This window comes from Myxocyprinus asiaticus, chromosome 33 (genome assembly GCF_019703515.2).
Source record: "Myxocyprinus asiaticus isolate MX2 ecotype Aquarium Trade chromosome 33, UBuf_Myxa_2, whole genome shotgun sequence".
In the NCBI taxonomy this organism is placed as follows: Eukaryota; Metazoa; Chordata; class Actinopteri; order Cypriniformes; family Catostomidae; genus Myxocyprinus; species Myxocyprinus asiaticus.
In genome coordinates this window covers 11632621-11658087 of record NC_059376.1, presented here as the reverse complement: position 1 = coordinate 11658087, position 25467 = coordinate 11632621, and the positions used below count along the sequence as shown (strand labels likewise).

At 37.8% G+C, this 25467-nt stretch overlaps 1 protein-coding gene across 4 annotated transcripts; it reads left to right on the top strand.

The window, feature by feature from the left end:
* Positions 1-1016: 1016 nt before the first annotated feature.
* Positions 1017-25065, top strand: LOC127423964 (AT-rich interactive domain-containing protein 5A-like). Of its 4 annotated transcripts, none has more exons than XM_051668695.1 (8): positions 1030-1092; positions 3867-3949; positions 4683-4770; positions 14757-14922; positions 15587-15639; positions 17721-17818; positions 18720-18873; positions 22566-25065. In XM_051668695.1, the coding sequence occupies exons 4-8, from the start codon at positions 14769-14771 to the stop codon at positions 23805-23807; spliced, it is 1701 nt and encodes a 566-aa protein (XP_051524655.1). In that variant the 5' UTR covers positions 1030-1092; positions 3867-3949; positions 4683-4770; positions 14757-14768; the 3' UTR covers positions 23808-25065. The 4 variants fall into 4 exon arrangements, with proteins under 4 accessions (XP_051524652.1, XP_051524655.1, XP_051524653.1 ...); XM_051668693.1 differs by having other exon boundaries at positions 4683-4775; XM_051668692.1 differs by lacking the exon at positions 4683-4770 and having other exon boundaries at positions 1017-1092.
* Positions 25066-25467: the final 402 nt, after the last annotated feature.

The window sequence follows — 25467 nt, the reverse complement described above, 5'->3', positions numbered from 1 at the left end:
TTGTCATTTTCATAATAAATACAAAGGGGAAAAACTGAGAACAATACGTCAGGGCAAACCCCTTTCTCATGCACTATGTCTGATGACAGATTTTAAAACATAATCCAGCAACTAGTTAAAATTTAGGACACACCTACTCATTCTTTATTTTCACTATATTTTACACACTTTAGAATAAAGAAATCCAAACTGTGAAATAGCCTAACACAAATGGAGGTATGGGAATTATGTAATGAACAAAACATCAACAACAACACATATTTAAAGTCTTATTTTGTAGACTGCTGCTTTTATAAAATTATAAGCATCACATTTCTGCATTTAAACCCTCCAAAAATTGGCCCCATTGACTTCCATTGTAAGTGCCTCACTATAACCTCAATTTTTTTATTTATTTATTAATTTATTTATTTTTTCAGAAAAAGAGGGACGAGTCTAAATTAATTTTTGTGGTAATCAACATTATGCCACAAATGCTGTCGATTGAACCCGGAATATCCCTTTAATTACATTTTGTTAAACGTGACAGTTTGATTTGATGGAATTTTGAAAATTGGAATGCGTACATCTTAAAAACAGTTATTTTTATGTTTTTATTTTTATTTATTTATTTATTTATTTATTTATTTGAGTTAAGTGTATACAAACGTTTGACTGGTAGTACAGTGTACACACACTGACATAATCTAAGGGGTCGTTCACACCGAACACGTCTTGCGCTAAACAAATAGCCACAGTGGGCGCAGCGCTACGAACAGAACAGAAGCAGGTGTCTCGAAACGTGTATTTAGGCATATGATACAGAAAGCATTACCATTACACCAACATGTTCAAAAGCTAATTGTACCGTTTAAAACACATAATCAGTCCTTCAACACGAGAAAACTCAAAGTCCCAAGGTTCCTCGTTTATTAGAGTGAGGACGTACTACAGAAACAAATTGTCCAATGAGTGCCACAGGATTTCGAAAGCGCTGTTTTCGCTGTGCGAGCACGTGCGTTGAAGAGCGAGCTGTCAATCAGTGTCGAGAAGAGATCGAGACTGCCGCGCGCTGAGAATACACTGTACACGCGAGGCGCGTTTCTAACATGGGTAAGTGTCCTTATCAGCGATTATATTACTAATAACTGATATTCTTAATGACCATTTGGCAATAATCGGTTAATATGACTGTTTATGATATGTAGTATTAAATTCGGGGCACTGCAGCAAACTTTAGAGCATTCAGAGATGAGGCGATTAGGCATTGGCAGCAGAGGAATAGTTTTTCTCTTCTAAAAACAGTCATGCCCTTTTTTAGATTTAATTTCTAAAATCATATATTTGTGCCATTGTCCTTAACTCATTGAAAGCATTATTTTTTCCTTTTTTCTTCTTTTTTTAATTTATATTTTTAATTTGGCTATATGATTATATATATATATATCGTTGGGCACATATCTCTATATTAAAACTCCTATTGAGGTTTTGACTGTCGGCCACTTAAAAGTTGCTTGGTGCTTTTCTGAGGAAACACCCAGAAATAACAGCATGAACAGTGGTCTACTTTTACACCAGTTTCCTTTAAAACATCTACTGTCACTCAAAATATATTCATAGATGGAAAAATAGTAGTAGACACTTTGAGGTTCTGCAGACTTTAATTTGTTTCCATTATAAAGCTGTGTACAAATGTGACAAGTGGTAACATTGAAATAGCAATGCATATTTCTTTTATTGTTCAGTCATTTAAGTGACAGTAATGAGTAATAACTAGATATGAACAAGTTCTGCTTTTTGCGGAAGTGGTTTAGAGAAATAGCAACACATTGCTGCTGAAGCGTAAAACCCCTCATCTGATAATTTCACAGCATACTGACGCGAGGGACGCAGGTAAGCACAATCACAGATCATCACAGGGCATCTTCTGGTTAGAAAGCTTTATCAGGGGTTGTAAATATGCCTTTCATGGTTAATAATGACTATTTAGTGTCTTTTGATGCACGCACTTCGACAGTTTAGTCATAACGTGAATGCAATGACTGTGACATTAGGACAATGTTATCGCCCTGTTTTGCGACAGGAAAGATGTGGTCGATCCTGAACATAACAGATTTGCGGTAACATGTGCAAAGGAATTTCGACCCTTAACCTCAACAAAATTTGAACATTGAGGTCTTCTAGCTTTATGTAATAAACAACAAATTAAATAGCCCAAGGATGTAACCAAAACAATTCAATTATGAATCAGTCATTAAATACCTACACACACACACACACACAAAAAAAAGATTTACTGAATCCTCCCTTGTTCACATTACTAAATAAAAAAAACATAAAACCAAGTAAACTTAAATTAACGGAGTTGTTTCAATGCTTTCAAGCTTTACTTAATCTATTTGTGTTGGGACAATATGAATATTTTTTGTTTGGATAACTGAAACTGGGAAGCATGCAAGCATTCACTGTTCTAGCTAGTTAATCACGGAAAGAGATTGCTTTTACATGTCTAATTTAGTTGGTTTTACTCAATTTAATTAGGTTCCTTATAGTTGAAGTATTTAAGTTGAGATTACATGGTAGTTTTAATTTAAGAAAGCTCATTTTAAACACATGAAACCACTGTCCATGATTGAATCAAGTTTAATTTTTTTTTAGTGCATTTTGATTGACCACTAATCTGAATATTAAGGTGTGTGGGGGGGGCGGGGGGACGGGGGTTGGCACGAGTGTCTATAGTGGTTACGACCCTGAAATTGAGCAGTTAAATTCGAGCCATCTTTAAAAGTGCCTTTTAACCCCAACTGCCAGATACGGAGGATACCAGCCTCACAGAGACAATGCAGAACTCAAAGCAGTGATAATATCAGTCAAAGCTGTCGCAATCTTTCTGCACTGTGGCTGAGAAGGGGAAGTAAAATAACAGAAGGCTGTTTTGTGCCCTGGCACAGGAAACATCTGATCTCGAAAGCAAAGCGTAGCTGGATGTTACAGACAGAGATATGAGTGTAGAGAGTGGTGAGGAGGCTATGAGAAAGGGAAGTGGAGGCTTTGAGGTAGAGGCTCCCAGAGTGAGTCTATAATTCAATGCTTGTGTGGTTTGTAAATAAGATGTTCTATTCACACCCAATGCTTGAAGGATAGATTGCTTGATTTGGTTGCTTGCGAGCGATCTGACTTGAGATTTGGCCACAGAAACAGTTCAGTATGATAATAGTGTGTTGCCCTGCACTTTCTAAAGAAATAAAAGGTTTTGCATTTTTATTTCTTTTTTACAATTCTGCGCCACCATAGTGTCTCCAAGCAGAATTGGGTGACAGAAATGGAAAAATAATAATGACTGTCTGCAAACAGGTTTCCCAGATGGAAGATATTTAATTTATGATGGCCAGAGGATGAATTGTAGTAGACAGCTCACAAATTTCTTTTTATAATACAATGAGTATCGCAGCTGTGGTTTATGCATACAGACAGGAAGTAGTGTTGAAATCATGTGGTTTCATATTAGAATGCTTGCTCTCTCTCTCTCTCTCTCTCTCAAAACACACTCATTTAATTCAGTACCTAAAAGGAAATACATATGTAAGACACTCAAAAGAAAATTTCAGAATAGTTCTATTGAGGCTATCGTAGCAGTTGGTTTTGATATGGAATGTCACGGTCATTGACTGTATAAAGGTCAGAGATGTGTAAGTTGACCTAATAAGTTTAAAATTCAGTTAAGACTATTTACCCAATGCTTTCCGAAGCATATGCAAATTAACCATTGCCTTTTGTGTGTGTGTTCTCTGGAAGAGGCCCTTTACATAGTGAATCATGATCATATCGGGAGTATGTGTACAGCACTCTCTGTTTGTGTGTAACTGGTATGCTGGCCTTTGTTTTAGTGTTGGACCCTCCTGGGGAGGTCAATGTTGGTGAAGAACAGATAGCCACTGAAAGGGAGCAGGAGGAGAATTCATTAAGCCAGGTAAGACCACATGCCAACACGTACTTACTTGATTTGAATCCTTTTTTATTTGAAAAGTGGGAAGAGGCACTGGCAACATTGCAAAGTTTTGGGAGTGACAGTCACATTTAAATGCAGGAGTAAATGGAAGCTCTACTTTATTTTGGGGGCCAGATTATCTATAGGAAAACTTGAGGGGGGCCAACTTTTATATATATATATATATATATATATATATATATATATATATATATATATTATACACCGGTGGCCAAAAGTTTGGAATAATGTACAGATTTTGCTCTTATGTAAAGAAATTGGTACTTTTATTCACCAAGTGGCATTCAACTGATCACAGTGTTTAATCAGGACATTAATAACGTGAACAATTACTATTACAATTTGAAAAAAAAATTCAGAACTTTTTAAACTACTTCAAAGAGTTCTCATCCAAAAATCCTCCACGTGCAGCAATGACAGCTTTGCAGATCTTGGCATTCTAGCTGTCAGTTTGTCCAGATACTCAGGTGACATTTCACCCCACACTTCCTGTAGCTCTTGCCATAGATGTGGCTGTCTTGTTGGACACTTCTCACACACCTTATAGTCCACAAAAGCTCAATGGGTTTAAGATCCATAACTTAATTTTCCAATTATCTGTTGTCCAATGTCTGTGTTTCTTTGCCCACTCTAACCTTTTCTTTATGATTTTCTGTTTCAAAAGTGGCTTTTTCTTTGCAATTCTTCCCATAAGGTCTGCACCCCCGAGTCTTCTCTTTACTGTTGAACATGAAACTGGTGTTGAGCGGGTAGAATTCAAAGAAGATGTCAGCTGAGGACATGTGAGGTGTCTATTTCTCAAACTAGAGTCTCTGATGTACTTATCCTCTTGTTTAGTTGTACATCTGGGCCTTCCACATCTCTCTATGTCCTTGTTAGACAGTTGTCCTTTGTCTTTGAAGACTGTAGTGTAACCTTTGTATGAAATCTTCAGTTTTTTGGCAATTTCAAACATTGTATAGTCTTCACTGCTCAAAACAATGATTGACTGATGAGTTTCTAGAGAAAGCTGTTTCTTTTTGGCCATTTTTGACCTAATATTGACCTTAATACATGCCAGTCTATTGGATACTGTGGCAACTCAAAAACAAACACAAAAACAATGTTAAGCTTCATTTAATGAACCAAATAGCTTTCAGCAGTGTTTGATATAATGGCAAGTGATTTTCTAGTACCAAATTAGCAATTTAGCATGATTACTCAAGGATAAGGTGTTGGAGTGATGGCTATTGGAAATGGGGCCTGTCTAGATTTGACCAAAAATAACTTTTTTCAAATAGTGATGATGCTGTTTTTTACATCAGTAATATCCTGACTATACTTTGTGATCAGTTCAATGCCACTTTGGTGAATTAAAGTACCAATTTCCTTCCTAAACAGAAAAATCTATATATTATTCCAAACTTTTGGCTGCCAGATCAATTTTGGCTGGCAGCCAAATCTATTATTATGGCAGCATAATGTACAGATTTGCTGTTCGCAAGGAAATTGGTACTTTAATTCATCAAGTAAATCATGATCATATCAGGAGTATGTGTACAGCAAACAAACAGTATCAAGGGTGTTTCTGTTTTATTGATACTGTTTGTTTATTTACAGTACAATAAAATCAGGGTATATTCCTTAAAATAAGACTTGCTGGAGAATAAACATTACATCATCGGCTAAAAAATACGTTTCGGTAATCTTCATTTTGAAAATAAAAACATAATGATTATTGTAATTAATTTTATGGATACGGAAAACTGGAATATAAATCTAGATTTTCTCCAATCGTCTCATTCAGTAAGGAAAAGTTAGTCTTTCCATGTCTTGCAAATATTTTGAACACTGGTTGTTTTCGAACTCAGAGTCCAGTTAATGTTGTTAAATTTGCTGAGTGTTGCTAAACTCCTAGCTATGTGTTGTTAAACTCAGCATTTGATATTATTAAAAGAATATTCTGGGTTCAATACAAGTGAAATTTCATCGAGAGCATTTGTGGTATAATGTTGAAATTTCTAAAAATGGTTGCTATGCCCCTTCTTGTAACTCAGCTTAACTATAAACATCATGATAGTTTGAACTTTTGAATTGGGATTGAGTTTATGTAATTTTACATAATTTGCATTTTTTTAAATTAAATTCCCCAAACTTAACAGAAAGGTGTAGATAAATGTCATGAGCCAATTTTCTTTTCATACCATCCTCTTGATGTGGCAGATTTGCTTAAATATCCCGTTTCTAATTACTGTTGCCAAATTGTTCTCTGGTATTATTGCAATATTTCAGTAACTGTGAAATGCTTATGTCAGTAAGAGTAGATAGTGACATGACATATGACCATGTCAGTCTGTGGTTAGATTGTTCATTTGACTTTTATTTTCCAAGAATTTATTTGTATTTTCATCTGATGTGTGTGGGAAAATTTGTATTCCAGTTTATTTATATGTATTGACTCAACGCTCTCTGGTACCGGTTTGATGACCGTTTTGGTGGTTACAGTTTTCAGTTCCTCATTTCGGCAAAACATCAGAATTACAAGTGAATAAGTGAGTTTTGAGTGTCACTTTGTAGAGCGATGGTAAAATGTGACACGTATAGTCATTTATTTATGCCACAAGTACATGGATTCACATATAAACAATCACAGATGGATTTTTTCTTTCTCACATTTCTGGTAATTGAAAACAGCCTTCGTATGCTGTTGCGAAGATGCATCATATTTTCAGGCTGGTATCAGAAGTTGAAAGCCATGTGGTTTTGGTGGCGAGCGCTGGCCATGTGACTGCGTCTTCAACAGTGCGTAGAAACTTTCGTTTTGAGAGTGTTATTGACATGTCCATAGCAAACTAACCCACACACTTTTCCGAAATTTGAATGAGGTGGAAATTCAAGAGCTACATTTTGAAGCAAGTCTCTCACACTGGGGTCTGTGCTACTTTTAGCCATGGTTAGAGAGGACGGGGGCACTGCTCTCGACTCTTCCTGTTTGAAACTTGAAAGTATTGTTTAAGAACTAAGCTCTTCCCTGTTGTGGTGTTGATATGAATGTATTAAATTTATTGAATGATCTTACATACACGACCAGTGAAAAGTTTAGACACTCTTGATTGAATTTAAAATCTTATGCTGAAATATTTGAAATTATTTTAGTAGACAAATATGGTCTACATATGAGTTACTTTACAAAACTAAAATTTAAATGTAGAAAGTTATTTGTAAATGAATGAATTGGAGCTGAAAGTGAAGGAAAAGCAGCCAAATGTCCAGCATACATGGAAACTCCAATACTGTTTAAAAAGCAAACATATATATTGCTTATATACAGTATACCTGTATGTGTGTGTGTGTATATATATATATATATATATATATATATATATATATACACACACACACATACACACATACACACACACACTATAAATGAGTTTGATTTGTTTTAAAATTTTTGGTCACTGCATCATTTTGAGTGAGAGGGCCTGAGGGGTGATGAAAAATGACCAAGGACCCCCAAGGAGGGGGCCCGACAGTTTCTTTGCACTGGGGCTCGCAAGATCCGAGTTACACCACTGTTTCCATTCCTCTTTTTTATTTATTTATTTATTTATTTATTTATTTATTTTGGTACCTTTAAATACTTTTATTATATTAACATATGGGCAATAGTAATAATGAAGAAAATACAAAACACAATATTGTGTACGAATATGGTGCACTAAATATTTTAAACAAAATCGTAAACCATTTCTGAATGAAAATGACATTAATAGCATACTGAAATGTGGCCGTGTTTTTTCAGGTCTATTTTTTAAAATGCTCTTTGCCATGAAATGTGAGGAATCTTTTCTTCGCTTAAAAGAGATTTAAGATTCCAAGAACATTTTTTAGCACACCGTTCCTCGAAGCTGGTTATCAGTGTTGTCAATCTAACGGGAAGTGTTTGAGTAGATGCCAGTCAGATAAATCTTTATATGAAATTTTCAGTGAAAATGACTCAACTCAGGACAGGTTGGAGATCAGCAGTGCCCCGAGCAAAAGACATGTTTCAATTGTTCTCTGATGTATTCTCGACTGAAGCGAGGGAAAAAATGAATCAGGCCTGAAACCCTTTTAGGTTGCCCCAGCTTTTGGGCCTTTGTGTATAATATTATTCCCTTTACAGGAGAGATAGATTTACACTCAGGCCTTGATGGTTACTCATTTCATTAAACTGAAGAGGGGCCCTCTTATCTTATATATTACTCAGTGGTTAAAATAAAGCCCTATATGCACAATATTAGTCATTGTGGAGGCCTATTCTGGGAAGAAGTTACCTTCTCTGGGGAACTCGATTCACTGTGAAACTCACTGACTGAACATTGTTTCGGCAGCATGCGGCATGTAGCTCAACCACCAAAATCGTCAAAAGGAAATCCAAAGCTTTCTGTGTATACTCATTGGGGAGTTTCTCTTCTTAACTGCAAAGCTGTTATGAATTGTTTTCGTCTTTGTATACCAAATGCTTTTTTGGTTGGTAAATATGATGATCCAAAAATTGTTTCCACAATCACATTCTACTCTTATTTCTTACCTTAAGTGTACCTATAATTAGTTAGTCGATTAGTTGAAGATTAGCACATTTGCTACTGTTAGTTTTTGCTACTGTGCCTTTAAAACATTGATATGTAAATGAGCTCTATCTGTAAATGCTAGCCGTCACTCATCAGGGTGGGCCAAATAACTCAATATTGAATAGGCACTGAAATGTAAAGGTGGGTTTACGGATGTAACGCTAATACAATGACAATTTCAGAATGATTTGTTTTTGTAGCTTAAATAAAATGGTTCATAAATTGTCTGGGCATGTAGCTTTGCAAGGTGAAATATATATATATATATATATATATATATATATATATATATATATATATATATATATATATATATATATATATTCCCTTTTCTCCCAATTTGCCCAATGCCCAATTCCCACTACTTAGTAGGTCCTCGTGGTGGCGCGGTTACATCAATCTGGGTGGCAGAGGACAAGTCTCAGTTGCCTCCGCTTCTGAGACCGCCAATCCATGCATCTTATCATGTGGCTCGTTGTGCATGACACCCCGGAGACTCCCAGCATGTGGGGGCTCATGCTACTCTCCATGATCCATGCACAACTTACCACGCGTGCCATTGAGAGAGCGAGAACCACTAATCGTGACCACAAGGAGGTTACCCCATGTGACTCTACCCTCCCTAGAAACCGGGCCAATTTGGTTGCTTAGGAGACCTGGCTGGAGTCACTCAGCACACCCTGGATTCGAACTCGCGACTCCAGGGGTGGTAGTCAGCGTCAATACTCTCTGAGCTACCCAGGCCCCCTACAAGGTGAATATTAAGAGTCTACATACTTCAAACTTCATGATGTGTGCACTTTAAATTTGTATGTCCACTTTAAAGTCAAAATAAAATCAAAATTGACCCTGTTTACTTATCGGTTCCTGATCTCATTGTGCAAGATTCAACAGTGCATGTTAATACAAATAAAAATAAAAAATTTGGTCTTTGTGGAACGGGAGCCAGCTGGTAAGTGATAGTTGTGCGGTATGTGTAAACCTCACTCCCCTGACCTCAAGAGGCGCACTAGCAACTGACATTAGAGGCTGTAGCTTTTAGCCTCCTCATTAGTGCATCCACTTCCCATGCCGGCTGATGCCAGTTTGAATATTGCTCGGAGCGGGTCGAGCAGGACCAGTTACATTTGTAAACTTATCAAAATGTAATAACTTGCCCTTCCTCTGAAATCAGCCATCTTGGTTTTCCCATTCATTTTTTTTCTATAGGAATTTATTTAAATCCTTCAAAAGAGTTCTAAGCCATGAACCAAACAAACCAGCTTTGAGGTGATTCACAACATTACTAACTTTGATTTGAAGCAAAAAAAAAAAAGCATTGCAAATTATATAATCGAATTAAAACTATTGATTTAAAATAGTTGATTATAAGTATAGAAACATTATATTTTAATCTTATCACAAAATATTACGATGTGTACATATATATGAATAGTTTAAGAGTATAGGAAGACTGACATTCACAGTGCATCATGGAAGTGGGCGGTCGCTGCAGAGCTCGTTTGCCGCGATTCTCTGATTGGTTGATATTTGCAGAATATAGATTTCTCTGCAGAATTCCGCTATTAAAACACGATTCCTAAAAAATGAAGTTGAATTAACGCAGACTTATGGCTTCAACAGAAACATATACCACCGATTAACAACTTTCGAGCTCACGGTAGGTCTTTTTTTAGGTTTATGAGTTATAAGTTAATTAAAAATCAATTAGTCTAGGAAAAAAATGTATGGGATTTTTACATTCGGAACCAGACTGTTGCGCTTTATTCTGATATGTCAAGCCCACCTTTTACAATTCAATCAGTTCTCGTCCTACATGTTTTCTCATTGACAATCCTGTTTAACTTTGAAATGTTATCAGAGTATGGAAGCAAAATGGGTCGCGAATGCTGTTTCTCGTTGACTTTAATAGGCACTTGATGACAAATGATGACAAGTAAAATGTTGGCGTGAACTATCCTTTTAACTTGTTTTCTGGAGTTTACCAACTTCTCTGTTGTCCTTCTCTAAATCATGTGTATTGTTACTGAGTGGTCAATCCTGTGACAGCTGGCGTTTATTTCTGCATGCCTTCACTCTTTCATTTCTCACTTGTGGCACATCTTCACTTTGGATCATTGTCCTGAGTGCCTGGGCGTTATTTATTAGCAGTTCCACTTTGGTCTGATCAGCTCAACACTTTGCCATGCAGGGTAAACATGTTTACATCTGTTTCCTCCTTTCCCTGATTTGCAAGAACATCTACAAGGGTTAAATGGTGTTAGTCATCTATTTTAACCTGTTTTTTGTCAACTTTACTATTGCTCATATTGAGGGTTAGAGATTTCAACAAACCCAAATTTAAGTCTTTCTAGCAAGTCAGTCCACTGTCGGCCATCTTTGGAACGCTCTCGGGAGGCTATTTCCAGTCATGCCAGTGCAGCTCCTATCTACTTGAATGGAGAAATACCAAAATCTCAAAAACGGTTGGTCAAGATTACAATTAAAGAACATATTTCAAATCAGCAATAAAATCTGACAATACTGGTATCATAAATTGTGATTCTTTACCTCATATTACGCCAAACAACTCAATTTTCCTGGCTTGTATAGCTAATGTGCATGCATGTTCTAGAGTTGATTGACAGGTGATGTCTGTACCTAAAAGGTGATTGGCTCTTTTAACTGTAAGGCAGGAATTCCTTTCTACATCCGTCAACTGGCACTAGAGCTCCTTGGTTGAGCGTTCCAATTTCTCCCCATTAATTTCAATATTAGTTGCCCATCTCTGCTAAATTCTCTCTGCCCAAACTCGTCCCATTCCAATTATGCTACGGACATCTATGATTCCTCAAATCATGTGGCTTGATGCATGAAAATACTTTTCTAAGTGATCATGTGCGACCTTCAAGTAGAGCCAGAAATATCTGAATTATGAGTTCCAAGCAAAATCGTATTCACCAGTGGGAAACTTGTAATTATACGTGAGTTATTATGTTGGAAAGGGTGTGTTGCCATGAAAAATTATGGAAAGCAATGATTTTGCTAAATTATTTCCATTTTAATCAAATTAATTTGTTACATATGACAGTCCTTAGTCAGGATGCTGCTCAGATCTTGATCAGCTCCAATTCCAATCAGGTCAATCGCATGATTTTACATGAGATCCCCCAAGACTGCGCAAATTCTCTTTCCAGGGGGTCTCCGGTTACAGACCCCCCGAGACCCCCCGTAATTCACACCTTGCTTATAGTCAAGTAATGTAAAGCTAATCACTCACACTTCGCGTTTTGTTTAATGCAAATTAATAATTTGTTGAATACCATGCATTAATAAGGCACAGCTCGTGTAAAAGTGCTCTAGGTGTATTCAGTTATGCTTAACGACTGGGACAACAGAAAAAAAAGAGCTTTTGCTGTTGTTCATTGTGTACAGTATTTGATTTAGTTTAGTTCTTCTATATTTTATTTCGACTTGAATGTGAAACATGTTGTAAGAACGAATTCCCAACTGGGTCGTAGGAGCTTCCCAGGTGCACTTGAAGGCAGCTACGATTTTTGCCTGGTGGACGATTAAACGTTGTTATAGTCCAGTAAGTGAACTTTAAGCTGTTAGTAAGTTTGCTAAGCTAATAGTAGCATTGTGAGAAATCTGTTGTCTGTGACATTTGAAAATGTATTTCACAAAAACTTGAATAGATGAATCTGTTTAGGTAAGGTGAGAATAAAGATATCCCATAGTCTCACTTCATCTTTATAAAACTGAATTGTGTCATTTCTGCGCTACTAGCATCAACAAACAACTGCAATAATGATGACTGTTTTTTACTTTCCCCCTTGCCATTGGTCGAACAAACAGTTCCTGCAGCAAACTCATGCCACTGCCAACAATTGCTTACAGTTGTCTCTTCATATTAAGAATGGATAAAGTATTTAACACCGAAAAATTGACACACTTCAGATTTAATTTCTTCAATTTTATTTTTAAATAAAATATTTATTTTACTTCTGTTTCAAGCCGCATTTCAGCTGAGAACTTACAAGTAACTCCCACCCTTTGCCTCCCTCTCTTGCAAAGTTTCTCATGTTTTCAGCACTTGATTCTTTATCTCAGTGTGTAGTATAGCAATAGTGCATTCTCCCCTTCGTGAAAACCCCACCAGTGGTTCGGTTTCCCTTCAAACAGGATGTCTGGTTACTTATTGAAAGTGGTGGTGAAAGCCAAAGCTGTTGTGTTTTCAGTCTCACATTCTTAATATGACAGGCCTTGGAATGGAGTTGCATGAACACATATTTCACCTGCAATTTTGCATGAGGCTCTGAGAAAATGAATAAGTCAGAAGGTTTATTAGACAATTTGTGTGAAAGTGAAATTCGTAGGTTGTTTGACACAAAATTACACTGCTTCCTGTAAATGACACAAACTAACACACATGTACTCATATATTGGCTATATTGTGTAGTGGGTGTACAGTGTATTTATTTGTTAAAACTCTTATGATCAAACTACTGGATTGGACAGAATATGAGATATACAGTAATTCCCATTACATCTCTGTAAACTTTTGTGAAAACATGTTCAGGTCACATTTCACTTAAATTATATTTTGCCTAAAGAAATTCCCATTATATATCATTTTTATTTCTTTTACACAGCATTTTTTTAATGCATTGCAGGAAAAAGAATTACTGTTTAAAAATAAATAAATAAATAAATAAATAAAAACTAAATCAGCATTCAATTAAAGGCTGTACAACCAATACACAGCCGTGTACCTTTGTCTTTTTGTCCGATTTTCAAATTCTTTTTTGCTTCAAAGTTTTTAATGTTGTGATTCTGGCCGGTTTGGTTCATGGCTTATAACTCTTTTATGAAATCCCTATGGAAAAAATTTATGGGAAAAACACTTCCAGAACAAAGACGGCTGAAAAAGTGGGCAGTAACTGAGCAAGTTTTATACTGATTATGCTAAATAAGCCGACAACGTGTGTGTTCATGTAAATACAATAAACGCGTTCTTTTGTAAGGTCACAAACGGCCCAAAAATAAACCGATGGACACGGGTAGCTTTTTGCCCATTATGCGGTTTTCACGTCGCATGTAAACACCTTAACCGCCATTCTTACCGGCTCATCCAATGTGCGTACATATTGAGCGCATGCCTCTTCACGGTTTGACATCAAAAGCAGAGAATAATGTGATTATTTCAAATGTCTTGTAAATGTGGATTTCTTGCCTTGTCAGATTTTTTAAAAGGAGTGTCTATTTGCACACCAGTGCAAATAGTATCTGCCACACAGGGCAGCAATTTTCACCCCAATAGTCTGGTGGAACCACGGAAATATACGACAAACTAACCAACAGATGTCACTGCAGTGGCATGCGGTGTAAAGCAGTGTGTGATTGTGTACTATTGTCCTAGCGACCGCGGTTCGAATCCGTGATTTGTCCCACTCTTTTTTCCATCTGGTTTCCACTCTTAATATTTCCTTTAATACTACTTAAAATAATTAAACATTACAAACATTAGCATAAATGTTGATTTTATCACAGTGATTTGTTCACGGTAAATGTTGAGGAGTGCAGAGAAGGGACTGATCTGGAGGCGGAGTCTGTCGAACGCACTCGTTCCCACAGCTCAGCATCGCTTGTGTGTAGATTGCATCACTGCATTGCTAATATTGCAGTAACTATGTTTTTTTGGCAGAAATCATAGTTTTAATGCAATTTACCATGGTGTTAGTACAGTAACATGGTGGTAATATAGTAACCTTGGTTAATTTTGTGGTACCTAAAAAAAGGTAAGGTTAAGGTTAGGTTTAGGGGTTAATGTAGTGTGTCTGTGGGACTTTAAATAAACACACTGCAGTGATGCCCATATACTGTATTTAAATATGGGTGCAAATAGTATCTGACACTATTTGCACCATGGTTGGGTGCAAATAAGCTGATTTTAGAGAGTAATCAGTGTATTGGTGTGCATGTAAACATGCTCACTGTTGCACTCTAGTGTATTTGAATAGATGCTGCTTCCATTAAAGATTTTTCTGAATTACATGCTTGCTATTTGTTGACCATGGTCTCACATGTGAAGCACTTTTTAAAAGTAAATACCATTTACAATGTAAAAATTATTCCAAAATTTCAGAAAATATGCAATTAAAACTTAATGGTGCAACATTTTTTGTCACTAGACCATCAGAGATATGGAGAATTTGGTATCCACCAATAGCAGCGAGGAGGGGTCCAGAAACAACCAATCCGAGAGTGAAGAGAGGACATTTGTGACCAATCTGTACCGTTTTATGAAGGAGAGAGGGACACCTATAGAGAGAATTCCTCACCTTGGTTTTAAACAGAGTGAGTCCATAATTTTGCAGGCCATTTAATCCAGTGGTGTTTACTTTACAAAAGTAGACAAACATTTACATTTGTAAATATACAGAGAACTGCATAGATTGTACAGTATTCATAATTATTAAGTGTTTAGTGTAGAAATTTCCCTAAAATTCAATGGTTGAACACTCTTGGAAGCTAATAATTCTCAACACAAAAATTGTGGTCGACAAAAAACATGTTCATCCTAGCTGCACATGAACCTGTATTTAAAGTAGTCTGGGTCATATTTTCTTTTCTACCTTGGTTTATGGTTTTTGAGGATGTGGGCATGTCACGCAACCTGTCCATGTTTGCATTTACTTAATTTGCCGTACGATTGGCCCCAATAGTCATTGGCCCCAATTGTCAAGATTGGCATTTTCTCCTTTGATTAGCCTATTTATTTTGTTGTCCTAATTATGCATGATTATATAGTTAGTTGCATTTTAGTTTTTTCATTTTGCATTGTTTTCCTCCGCTATCCGTGACAAGAACAGTCCTGCAACCCATTTTTTAGTCACGTTCAACCAGTTGAGACCCACTGATACCAAAAACATAAGACTTAAGCATGTATCTACATTTCATCACTTGGATTTGAAACTAAAATGTGTGTTGAACTAGGCATGTCTCTATTTCTCTTTTCCAGTCAACCTGTGGAAAATCTACAAAGCTGTGGAGACACTGGGTGGATATGATGCAGTAAGTGTCACATGCAACCTCAAACCTCCAGACAGTCCTTTCACAACCGAACCTATTCTCTGAAATAATCTCTCACTCATGCACTTGATGGCATTATCTTGCCGAAACATTGTGCAACTATGCAACACCTTTTGCCAACTGCCCAACACTTCAGCGTCCAATGAGGAAGTTTAGAAGGAGGTTGTGCATCTGCATCTTGATCTTGCACAGTGGAAACTATGATGGCTGCAGTTCACACCTTGTGTACGGCAGTGACCGTTACGACCACAATGAGAACAAGGGGTCTATCCTCTATATAGCTCTTTCTGCCCAAACCTGCTACTACAAAGCTTTGTTCTCTCGCCCTCAACTTTCCACTCACTCTGAGGTGCTAAGGTGTTTGTAAAGTGTGCGTGTGGTCAGTCAAAACTATGTCTTGGTCTGCATTTGATTTCAGTCTTGGTCGAAGGGGGTCTTGTTTCTATGCGAATTGGGTCTGAGAGTGGAAAGTCTGACCGCATGCTTTAAAAAGAGTAGTGCTGAAGAAACAAAGGCCATTATTGCATCAGTGGTTACTATTTCAGTAACAGACTTGAGATGAGTGGCACCTGTTAATTCAAAGTAACTTTTCCATGAACTGAATTCAGCAATTTGTCAGACAGCGAGACCGGTATAAGCATCTTACAGCTGAAAAACTTTATCAGCCTGTGAAAATATATTTGGGGTATGTACATGTGAGAGGAACTCTGAAACTAAACGGTGACTAATCATGAAGTTCCACTATGACAAGAGCTGATCAGACTAATAATGCAGTGAGTGCATGCAATATACACGTATGTCCTCAAGAAAACAAAATGTGCATTTTGTTTATTAGTGGTGCTTGCTAAGGCATGCATCACTACCACTATTGGTCATATTTAGAGTTAGGGGTTTGTTGAAGTCCCTGACCCAAGTAACTAATCCCTAACTAATTTGTGCTCCAGGAATGAATAATAGCTTAAATCATGCATCTTGATGAGGAGAGATGTGCTATTACTTTTCTAAGCAATTGGACTTATGATTTTTGCCTGGTGGATGATAAAATGGGCAAAAAGTTTAAATTGAAGGAGTCTGAATATAATAGAGAAGAAACACATGAAATCCAATTGTCAATCCCAAACTGAACCACCTTCAAAGGATGTTTTGCCATAAACTACCTTCGTTGCTGGTTTGAAATCTGAGTAAAATCTGATTTTTGATAAAGGGATAGTTCACCCAAAAATGAAAATTCTCTCATTATTTACTCACCCTCATGATATCTCAGGTGTGGATGACTTTCTTTCTTCACCAGAACACATTTGAAGTAAAATAGAAAAATATCTCTGCTCAGTAGCTCCTTAAAATGCAAGTGAATGGAGATTTCTCTTTTGAAGGTCCAAAAATCAAAGACAGTTAGCATAAAGGTCATCCATATGACACCAGCTGTTAAATTAATGTCTTCTAAAGCGATACGATGACTTTTGGTGCTAAAAAAAGATCAATATTTAAGTACTTTTTTAACTATAATCCAACGCTTCAAGAGAGGGTGGAGTCCAAGCTCATCCAGGATAAGCACACAAATGCACTACTGTGAGTAAATAAACAGATAATAACAGATCTAAACCAAAACCAACCAAGCTACTCAAGAACCAGTATTCCTCCTTCTCACTTGTAAACAGCGCTGCTCTTCCAGATGTGTCACACGTGCCTCAGTTCTCGCGTGTTTCAAATGCCAGCGCTATTACGTCACGCGCGCATAACACTGCTGACCAGAAGCATGATTTAGAGTTGAAAAAAGTACTTAAATATTTATCTTTTGCACACCAAAAGTGATCGTGTCGCTTTAGAAGACATTAATTTAACAGCTGGAGTCGTATGGATGATGTTTATGCTGACTGACTGCCTTTTATTTGTTCACATTATGCAGTTATCTCTCACATTTAGACATATGGGTTTTAAGATGTCAAGCCTTTTTATTAGGGATCAGCATATGACTGAGCAAGAACAGCTTTCTTGGGCAATTTGCAGCTGAGGGTGCATAATAACTTACAGTAATGTGTGTGTGTTTGTGTGTGTGTTCACAGGTAACAGCGCGAAGGCTATGGAAGAATGTGTACGATGAGCTGGGTGGTAGTCCAGGCAGTACAAGTGCAGCCACGTGCACACGCAGACACTACGAAAGGTAAGATTACTTATAAACTGTTAACGAGCAATTGTTGAAATGCAGATGCACCAGGCAGCTATGCTCAAGAAAGTGATAACTGCTTGACAGTATTTCCTACATACAACTGTGTGCATACACAGTATACGATAACTGTGTAACAAGAACAGTGTGTTATTCTGTGTATAGTGTACACAGTTATACATAACTGTGTTTTGTTGTTTGATAGTTGTACTAGAACTGCTTAGCAATAAATAAAGACACATTCAGCGTCACACTGTAGCATCTACATTAGGCCAAAATCATCAAATTTAGCATTTATTTTGGACCATGGACATTTATTGTGCTCATATCGGGAGAATGTTCTTTGGGTCTAATTCACAAAACATGAGCAGAACAAATTTGCGTGTGAATTGTTAGTAAAACAAATCTTACATAATTTATCCCATAGAATTAAAGAATTGTTTTACTAACTATTTACACACACATTTGCTCTGCTTGCATTGCATGAAAAAGGCCCTTCGTTTTTTAAAGGAATGTTCCTGATAAATACAAGTAAAGTTCTTTTAACAGTGTCTGTGGCATGCTGTCGATTACCACACGGTGAAAAAAAATTAATTGCCCATCCCCTTTTTTTCAAAACAAACAAAAACACATTGACAGAAATCCACTCACAATTTAAATCAATAGAGCAACTGCTATATATCGTTTTTTTTTTGTTTGTTTATTTATCTGTGGTAATCAAAATAATGCTTCAAATGCTGTCAGTAGAGCTTAACTCATATTTAACCTATAACATTCCTCTACTTTCATTTATATGGATAGTGGAGATAGACAAGAAATTGTGGAAAATGAACAGGAAGGAAGTGAGCAGGACTCGAAATAACGACTCGTGTCATGTGCCAACTCTTACTTTGTGCAGGTTGGTTTTGCCCTTTGAGCGGGAGCTGAAAGGAGAAGAGGACAAACCACTGCCAACCTCCAAACCTCGCAAACAGTACAAGAGGAGCCCTGAGAACAGAGGAAGTAAACCAGAGAGCAAGAGGAAGAGGAAGATGGAGAGGGAAGAGTGCAAGGTGAGCAGAAAGAAATGTGCTTACATCAAAACACCCCTCTGTCAGACAATGTACAATATACTCTTTTCTGGGGTGGTGAATGAAGGGATTGAACTAATCCGGTTCCGATAACTCTTTAACGATTCCAGTTCCTTAATGGTTCCATTAATGATTCTTTTAGTACTTTTGAGGAAGAAATATTTGTAAATAAGAAATGTAAATTAGTGCCCTCAGCAGACTGTTACCAAATGATGAGATCATTTTAAACTCTAGTAGAACAGATTCTTGCAAAAAGTGTTTACATATCGACAACAATCCAAGTTACTTTACACAGGAACAGTTCTTGGTTTAGTCAGACAAGATGAATGACTTGCAGTTCAGTTAGTTTTTCATTCACTAAAATAAATGTCTTATAGTTGTCATTAGTTTGGTTGGAATCACTGTAAGTTTGGTGGTGTAGATTCAAAAGAACGGGCAACTAAGATTCATTCATTCAGGAATCGGGCTTCACTGGCCGTGTTGTATGTTTCACACTGTAGATTCAAAAGAACCGACTAATGAAACACGTTTGTTCTGAAATCGGACTACACTGGTCGCTCTGTGCGTTTCATGCTGTAGATACAAGCAAAACTAATGAAAGTCATTCATCCAGGAAATGGGCTACACTGGCCACACTGTATGTAAAAAATGGCTCAAAAAATGGCTCATAAGACTCATTCATTTGGGAGTCGGACTACACTGGCCACACTGTATGCTTGACACTATAGATTCAAAAGAACTGGCCCAGAAGAGTCATTTGTTCAGGAATCATACTACACTGGTCACACTGTATGTTTCTGGAAACACTGTCAGAGTATTTTAGCAAAGTGTTGCATCTGCAGAAAAATACAACGTTTGAGAACCGTTAACAGAACCGAAAGTCAGGGGGCCTGGAGTCCCGAGTTCGAATCCAGGGCGTGCTGAGTGACTCCAGCCAGGTCTCCTAAGCAACCAAATTGGCCTGGTTGCTAGGGAGGGTAGAGTCACATGGGGTAACCTCCCCGTGGTTGCTATAATGTGGTTCTCGCTCTCGGTGGTGAGTTATGTGTGGATGCCGCGGAGAATAGCGTGAAGTCTCCGCGGTAACGCGCTCAAGCCACGTGATAAGATGCGCAGATTGATGGTCTGACGCAGAGGTAACTGAGATTTGTCCTCCGCCACCCGGATTGAGGCGAGTCACTATGCCACCACGAGGACTTAGAGCATATTGGGAATTAGGCATTCCAAATTAAAAAAAAAAAAAAAAAAAAAAGAACCGAAAGTCATGAAAATCATTATTTATTTTAAATGGAACCGGCTCTAAATAAGAACCAGATCTCGGTTCCCAGCCCTGCTTCTTACACATATTACAAACCAGGGTCTGTATTCACTAAAAATCTTAAGGCTAAAAGGAGCTCCTTACGCAGAAATTTAGGAGCAACTCTAAGCAAAAAATTAGGCTCGTATCACTTCTAATTTTAGGCCTCTAAAAACTTTAATCTAAGAGTAAGTCATGAAGCATTTTAATGCTAAAAGTAGCTCCTAAACACATGACAGCTTAGAAGTCCTCCTGAGGACTTCTAAAATCCCTAAGAGTGACTCACAAACCACAGAAGCATGCCTGCTGTCGTCACTTCACATTAAAAACAATGTTTTAGAATATTATGACATCAACATTTTAAAAAGTTATCGCCTGTATCACAGTTGAGCCGATGTATTTTAATAATATAACTTTATAATATTATATACGTTATAATATTGACATTGACCTTTAAAGAAGGTATCTTCTGAATCATGATGGTGTTTTCATTATTGCAAAGTTAATTAGAGATGCAGTTAACTCTCCCACAAACCGAAACAACCCAATTACACCAGAGATAAATTGACAACTTTGTGCTCTCTGGCCACAAGCAAAGGGAAACACGGATGAATTGGGAATTTCTGTCATCTGTCAGCAGAATCATCAATTATATGCCCTCTCCAGACCGCACATCAGCCAACAATTCATAATGTGCGCTAATAAAATGTGATGTCATCCATAGCAACAAAGTCAACTCCGCCTTACTCTTACATTAAGATTTCCTAAGTAAAACTTGCTCTTAGCAATTTTGTGAATAGATTTTAAGTAGGGGTGTGACGATACACGATACTGGGTTCACGAGAACGAGACAATATTTTAACACTATATACACTACCGGTCAAAAGTTTTGAAACACTTATTCTTTATTATAATTTTTTTTCTTCACATTTTAGAATAATAGTAAAGTCATCAAAACTATGGAATAACATAAATGGAACTATGGGAATTATGTTGTGACTAAACAAAATCCAAAATAAATCAAAACTGTGTTATATTTTAGCATCTTCAAAGTAGTCACCCTTTGTCTAGAATTTGCAGACATGTACTCTTGACATTTTCTCAACCAACTTCTTGAGGTATCACCCCGGGTTGCTTTTTAAACAGTATTGAAGGAGTTCCCATCTATGTTGGGCACTTATTGGCTGCTTATTATTTATTATTTCTTTATTCTTTATTATAGTCATCAATTCAAAAACTTTTTTTTTTTTTAAATACATTTTAGTTTCGTAATGAAATAAATTAATATGGTGGCACAATTATATTTTTGTCTACAAAACTAATTTCAAACATTTAATCATACGCCTTCAGATCAAAAGATTTTTAAGATCATGAGAAACATTTCAGGCAAGTGTTTCAAAACTTTTGACCAGTAGTGTATATGACTGGAAAAATAGTCTTTTATTCGACTGAAAGTCACAAAATGCAAAACAATGCAGGTGCATTTTGAAATGTTTTAACTAATCATCTCGTAATGAATCTCACTTCAGTTCTACTTTCTGAGTATGAATTATCATATGCAGTAAAAGACTGAACAGTATGAAAGCACTGTAAAGGGTTTTGCCACAAACTCAACTGACTGGCTTCTCTCCTGTATGATTTCTCATGAGTCTCTTCAGACCTGGTTGATTTTAGTTGAGAGATGCAGTGGTTCTGTAGGTGTCTTTGCATAGTGCTTGTGTTAGCCGCAGTGTATGGCACTATTTTCTTACAGTGCTTACATATTGGCTGTGTCTCGTTTGGAAGGCTGCGTCCTCTGGAGGTCACATGTGTCAGCCACATACGTCATCGAGGCTGTCTGGTTTGATACTCGTTAAAAAAAATGAAACGAGACAGCCTTGATGACATATGCGGCCGATAAATGCGACCTCCAGAGGATGCAGCCTTCCAAAGGGACACAGCCTTTGTTCGTGTCTTGTCTGTCGCTGTTTATTGTTTCCACCGGGTACCTAAAATGCTGCCACACAAACGATTTAAAAGTGGCGGGGGCATCTTCTATGCCAGTTTCACCCTCACACTCCATCATGCTGATATCGTGAGACAGCTTTTCACCTCAACGAGAAATATCGTCACGTTTTAATATCGTGAGATCTCGTGGCACGAGATCTCGTCACACCCCTACTTTTAAGCAAAAACTCTTAGCTAGGAACTCTTTGGAGAACTCCTAGTGGTAAGATAAAAATCTTTGTGAATGCCCAGTTCAGTAACTTCCGATCTGAAGCTGAAATATGCATGGTATCTCCACAGGCGCGCCACAAGATGTGTCTTTTAGCACATTTTGTATATTTAGATTGTCCAGTTGTTCATTGTCCTTAAGTGTGTTGCTTTTTGTTCTTAGGAGAAAGTTGGATCAGAACATCACTGTGAGAGAGGAGCATGTTCCCATCACAGATGGTCAGCATCTTCTGATCACCCAGACACTGACCAGTCGTCTACAATCCCTGTCCATGGTCCCTATCCTAGCACCTGCTCCAGGGAGAATCCCCTCCTTCAGACTTCCACCCCAGCTGAAGTCATCTCTCCGCTGGAGAAAAAGAAGCGACTTGCCCAGGCTAGCCTCACTGTGCCCACCTCTGGGACTACTGAAGAACAAGAACTGGAGCGACCCTCAGTTATTCAGCTTTCCCAATCTTCCCAGTCTCCCACCTGCCCCTCCTCCACTCGCACCCGCCACTCCTCCGATGGATCACCCCTCCCGGTCTCTTCTCCGTCTGCCTCCCTCTCCCGTAGCCCCTCTCCCTACTCTATCTCTTCTGAAGACTGCATAGCCGTGACAAGTCAGAAGTCTCCTGTTGCAGAGACTGAGAGCAGGACGTCCTCTCACTCTTCTTCACTCCCGACGTCAGAGGCCGGTAGCACTGGACTATGTAAACCTCTCAGTTGTTACCCCACCAGCAAAGAACTCATGAACTACCACCACCACTACCGGGAATCCTTGCCTGCTGGGCTGCCATATTCTAAGGATTCCCAGAGAAGTCATTCGGCATGGACCTCGGATGGCAAATCCAATGGCAGATTTACATCCTACAGGCTCCCCTCGCCTGCTTCATACACCACCAAAACCTGCTGGATTCCTCCTGCCTCCAGCTTCTCCAAAGTCCTACCCTGTGATCCCTGCAGGTCTGTGTCACTACAGCCTGCATTTAAACCCCACATCTCCTACCACCAGCACCACCTAAAAAGGCCCAGCACAGATGAAGCCTACTTGAAGAAGATACCAGTGGCATCTCCACTTCGCATTATGGACAGAAAAGAAAAGGCAAAGACAGTGTTGCCCAAGCCTCTGCCTACCCAGCAGTATCTATATCACCCCCATGCTAGTCTGACAATGCCCTACCTGGCAGCCTTAGAGGGGCCTCGTGGAAACTTAGCCGAACACTTGAAAACTCTACCTCTACAACCGGTCCTTTTTCCAACCCATCTAACCATCCCTCCTTCTCAGACTCACTCTATGCATTGTCCGCCAGCAGGCAACTCCTTTCCTGGGGCTTACGAGACTGCTCTGCCCTCCTACCCTTATCCATTACCACTCTGGCATCCACCTGCTGGGTACAGCATGGCAGGGCTACAGCCATACTGATCTAATGCAAAACCACTGGTCCTTGCTGTCAAGACTTCTGTAGGGCCTTCTGGACTACGTGCTAAGTTAACATGAAATCAAAAGACACGTTTTACTTTCTTGCACGTTCCTGGTATTGTACGCGCTTCGTCAGTGTACGTTATTCAAAAGAAAAAAAGTGTTCGTCTTGTTAATCTGTTATTTAAATGTAATAACTTGCGACCTCTGTACCAGCTTTCCCTTTTGGTTGATGTCACCAAGGCCATGAGGGTTTCAACCAATGGGATGCCAGCAGTGTTTCAGGAGGGGAGTTGTCCTCCACAATTGAGTTGTCCTCTGGTATGGAATATTTTTCTGTAATGTACAATTGTATATTGCATGTAAAAAAAATATTTTTGTATAAATTACATTTGTCACAATCATGTCAAGTCTGTGAATTAAGTGCTAAGATTATAGCACCAGGATGCACAAACAATGCAAGACACACCATACATGTTGAAATGGCAGATTTATTTTAAAGGATGTTCAAACAAGGAGAATTCAAATTCAAGACTTTCAAAAGTAAACTGAACATATTTTGAGTCCCACACAATGAGGAATGTAACATTTTGGTCTTAACATTTGAAAAGCAAAGCAGAGACAACTTCTCTATCTCCACTGCTAAAAAATGTGCAAACTTTTGTAATGCTTCAAGTCACAGATTATATGAATAATTCATATCCAACAGGACAAATATGCACTGCATTTTTTAGGCAAATCTAGAATGTTCAAGCAGCTAATGCTGAACAGCAAGCATACATGACCAATTCAAATGTGAGTGGTTTGTCACTCAGTAAAACAGTAATGGGAAACTTTATTACAAAGCGCAAAAACATCGAGCAGGAAAAGTACGATTAGATACGATCTTTATATCTACGGTGTGCAAGGGACCATCTAAAAATTCCACAAACTGCGCTAAAACGCCGGTGTCCAAACGCTCATTAAATTGACTTGCATATACTAACATAAACATTGTTATTAAAGCACTTTCTCATCCTAAAGGTTGCATTAAACTGCTGGCGTGATGGCTCACTTTCTACATTTGAAACCAGCATGTCCAATTATGAGTACAGTGTTGAATTATTTTAGAAAAAACTAATTTGCTGACATTTGACCAAGATATTATTTTCATATTGTAAAGGTTGTAGAAGGCTGCTATTAGATATGCTGACTTACTCTAGGTGAGATTCTCCCAGGATGTAGAACTATACATACATAGTACTATTTTTTTTTTTTTAAATAACAATAATACAAATAAAAAAAAACAATGTTAGTCATTCACACCACTGGCAGCCTGCTACAAACTTTGTAATGTAAAAATGTCATCTTGATGAATTTTAGTGGTGTATTTTCTCAAATAATTTAATACTGTATCCATATAATTAGATATACTTGGAAAATCTATCCATTGGCAGCAACCAGAACCTTTATAATTTTGTTTTAAAAACAAGTGTTTTAAGTTAGAACATGCAAATTGAATGAACGCTTGGACGTCACCAATGTTTTAGCACAGTTTGTGGATTTTAAGACGGTCCCTTACGCACTAGATGACCCATGAGACTATAGATGAACATTGTACCTAAGGATACATTTACACGACAACAATGTACTAAAAACGTTTTTCCTTTGCGTTTTTGAAAAG

Excerpts from the sequence above, each read along its gene's own strand:
- LOC127423964 (XM_051668692.1), top strand. Across the intron at positions 3,950-14,756 it reads AGGAGAATTCATTAAGCCAG|ACCATCAGAGATATGGAGAA; the intron begins GTAAGACCACAT and ends TTTTGTCACTAG. Across the intron at positions 17,819-18,719 it reads ACACGCAGACACTACGAAAG|GTTGGTTTTGCCCTTTGAGC; the intron begins GTAAGATTACTT and ends TACTTTGTGCAG.